This window comes from Ciona intestinalis, unplaced genomic scaffold (assembly GCF_000224145.3).
Source record: "Ciona intestinalis unplaced genomic scaffold, KH HT000752.1, whole genome shotgun sequence".
NCBI lineage: Eukaryota > Metazoa > Chordata > Ascidiacea > Phlebobranchia > Cionidae > Ciona > Ciona intestinalis.
The window spans coordinates 2,956-4,711 of NW_004191073.1; the positions used below are offsets into that span (position 1 = coordinate 2,956).

The following is a 1,756-nucleotide window of genomic DNA, read 5'->3' on the forward strand; positions in this document are numbered from 1 at the left end:
GTTAATGTTAAAAAAAAGAAAATATGAAATTTAGGTGTAATGGTAATGACATCATACTCCGCCGTACTATATTTTATATATGATGAATAAAATAAACAAACAAATTGAAACCATTCCGTTCCAGGAGTCCTCTCGCTCAAATGGAGGAAGAAAAGTCGGAACACATGCAAAAGATGAAGAAGATGGAAATGGAAATGGAAGAAGTCTTCCGGATGAAAGTTCACGAGAAGAAGCAGAAATTGCAGGAATCTGAGGCAGATGTGAGTGGAATTAAATTAAAAGACTTTTTATAGGCCAGAATATTTTGGCTGAAATTTCTGCCTGATTTTTTGTTGGATTAACTGTTGTACAATGGGCCTGGCACCATTTAGTTAAATGAATGAATCGTGCTCAAGGATGCACACGCCAACAATGATAACAGCATGTCTCAAACCTGTTAACCAGCTTTGTGGTTACAGTGCTTGCATTGTAACTGGAGTATACCATGTTTAAAGCTGAGTGTGGCTACCATGTCGGTTGTGTGTCTTCGGGCAAGACACTTTACCACTATGCTTCAACAAGCTCAGTGGTCACTAATGGGTTATCAAAATTTTCAACATTGATTGGGCATGTGATCTTTTTTTTATACAATTGGTTGGAATTGAATTTTGTTTTGTTTTTGTAGCACCAAATGCTAACTTTATTTTTCTACACAAGAATTGTTTAACTTTATAAGCACCAGATCAGGGTCCGATTTACAGAATTTGTAACAGTTTTAATTTGCTTACGGTGTTTAGTGACTTTTCTTAATGGAGAAAGTTATAACTCCTAAACCCCAACTACCATTCATAAACAAATACCAGTAAAATTGCTAAAATTGTAACTTAATATGTTCATTACATGACTATTCAACTTTAATAATTTCAACACATTCGGTATAGTTGACAATCTAAAAAAATTCTAGTTGTCTCGTCGACACGAAGCAATGAAAAAGAAATTGGAAGCAGAATATGCTGCTCTAGACGAAAAGCAGCGACAATATGAGAAAGACAAACAAGATTTCGAGGCTTTGCAACTTAAACTGATGGAGGATCGGAAATCTGACAAGTAAGTTGACATCATTTTTCTTTTTTTTCCATTTTTACTTAGTATGTGTGTGCACATGGTGTAGTGTCGTTATTTTTTTCATCGTTCAGTTTAGAATGTGTGCAGTGTAAATTAGTCAAAATTTAATTTTTAAACTAGTTTAAATAGATCTTATTCAAACTCAAACAGTTACTAATGAAGCAACATAATTTTCTTTGTTTGTTTTTATTATACAATTTAAATTATCAAAAAAGGACATATTTTAATAATGAAATGTAAATGCTACATGTAATATTCTTAAGTCCGAACAGTTGTTAGTTGTTACTGCTTACATATAAGCAGTAATTATCATAATATGGTCTGTTCACAAACTGAAAACATAATTTCGAAATCAAATATATTTAAAATTTATCACAATCTACTAACAGCTTTTGCTGTAAACTTTAGTTGCCAGACATAATATAAATCCAAAACATTTCTTCAAGCTAATTTGTTTTCATACCTCAATTTTAATGTCCTATTCAGCTTGCTCATTTTTTGGAGTATTTGGTTTGTCTTAAAAAAAATATAAAAATTTGTAAATCANAACAAATTGTTCAAAAAAAAATTTTGTTGAAGCTAATCTAGGTAGACACGATACGAAATCAAATTTGCTTAAAAGTGTGTTTAGATTAATTATTTTGTGTTGCAA

The 1,756-nt window shown here is 31.5% G+C and overlaps 1 protein-coding gene across 1 annotated transcript in view; it reads left to right on the top strand.

Annotated features, from left to right (window-relative positions):
* The window catches only part of LOC100179087 (septin-7-like), a 4,420-nt gene extending 2,778 nt beyond the window's left edge, over window positions 1-1,642 (top strand). The window contains exons 2-3 of the mRNA XM_002119627.3: window positions 125-260; window positions 944-1,642. Coding sequence (XP_002119663.3) covers window positions 125-260; window positions 944-1,090 — 283 coding nt within the window. The 3' untranslated portion in view covers window positions 1,091-1,642. The remainder of the gene's footprint in view (window positions 1-124; window positions 261-943) is intronic.
* Window positions 1,643-1,756: the final 114 nt, after the last annotated feature.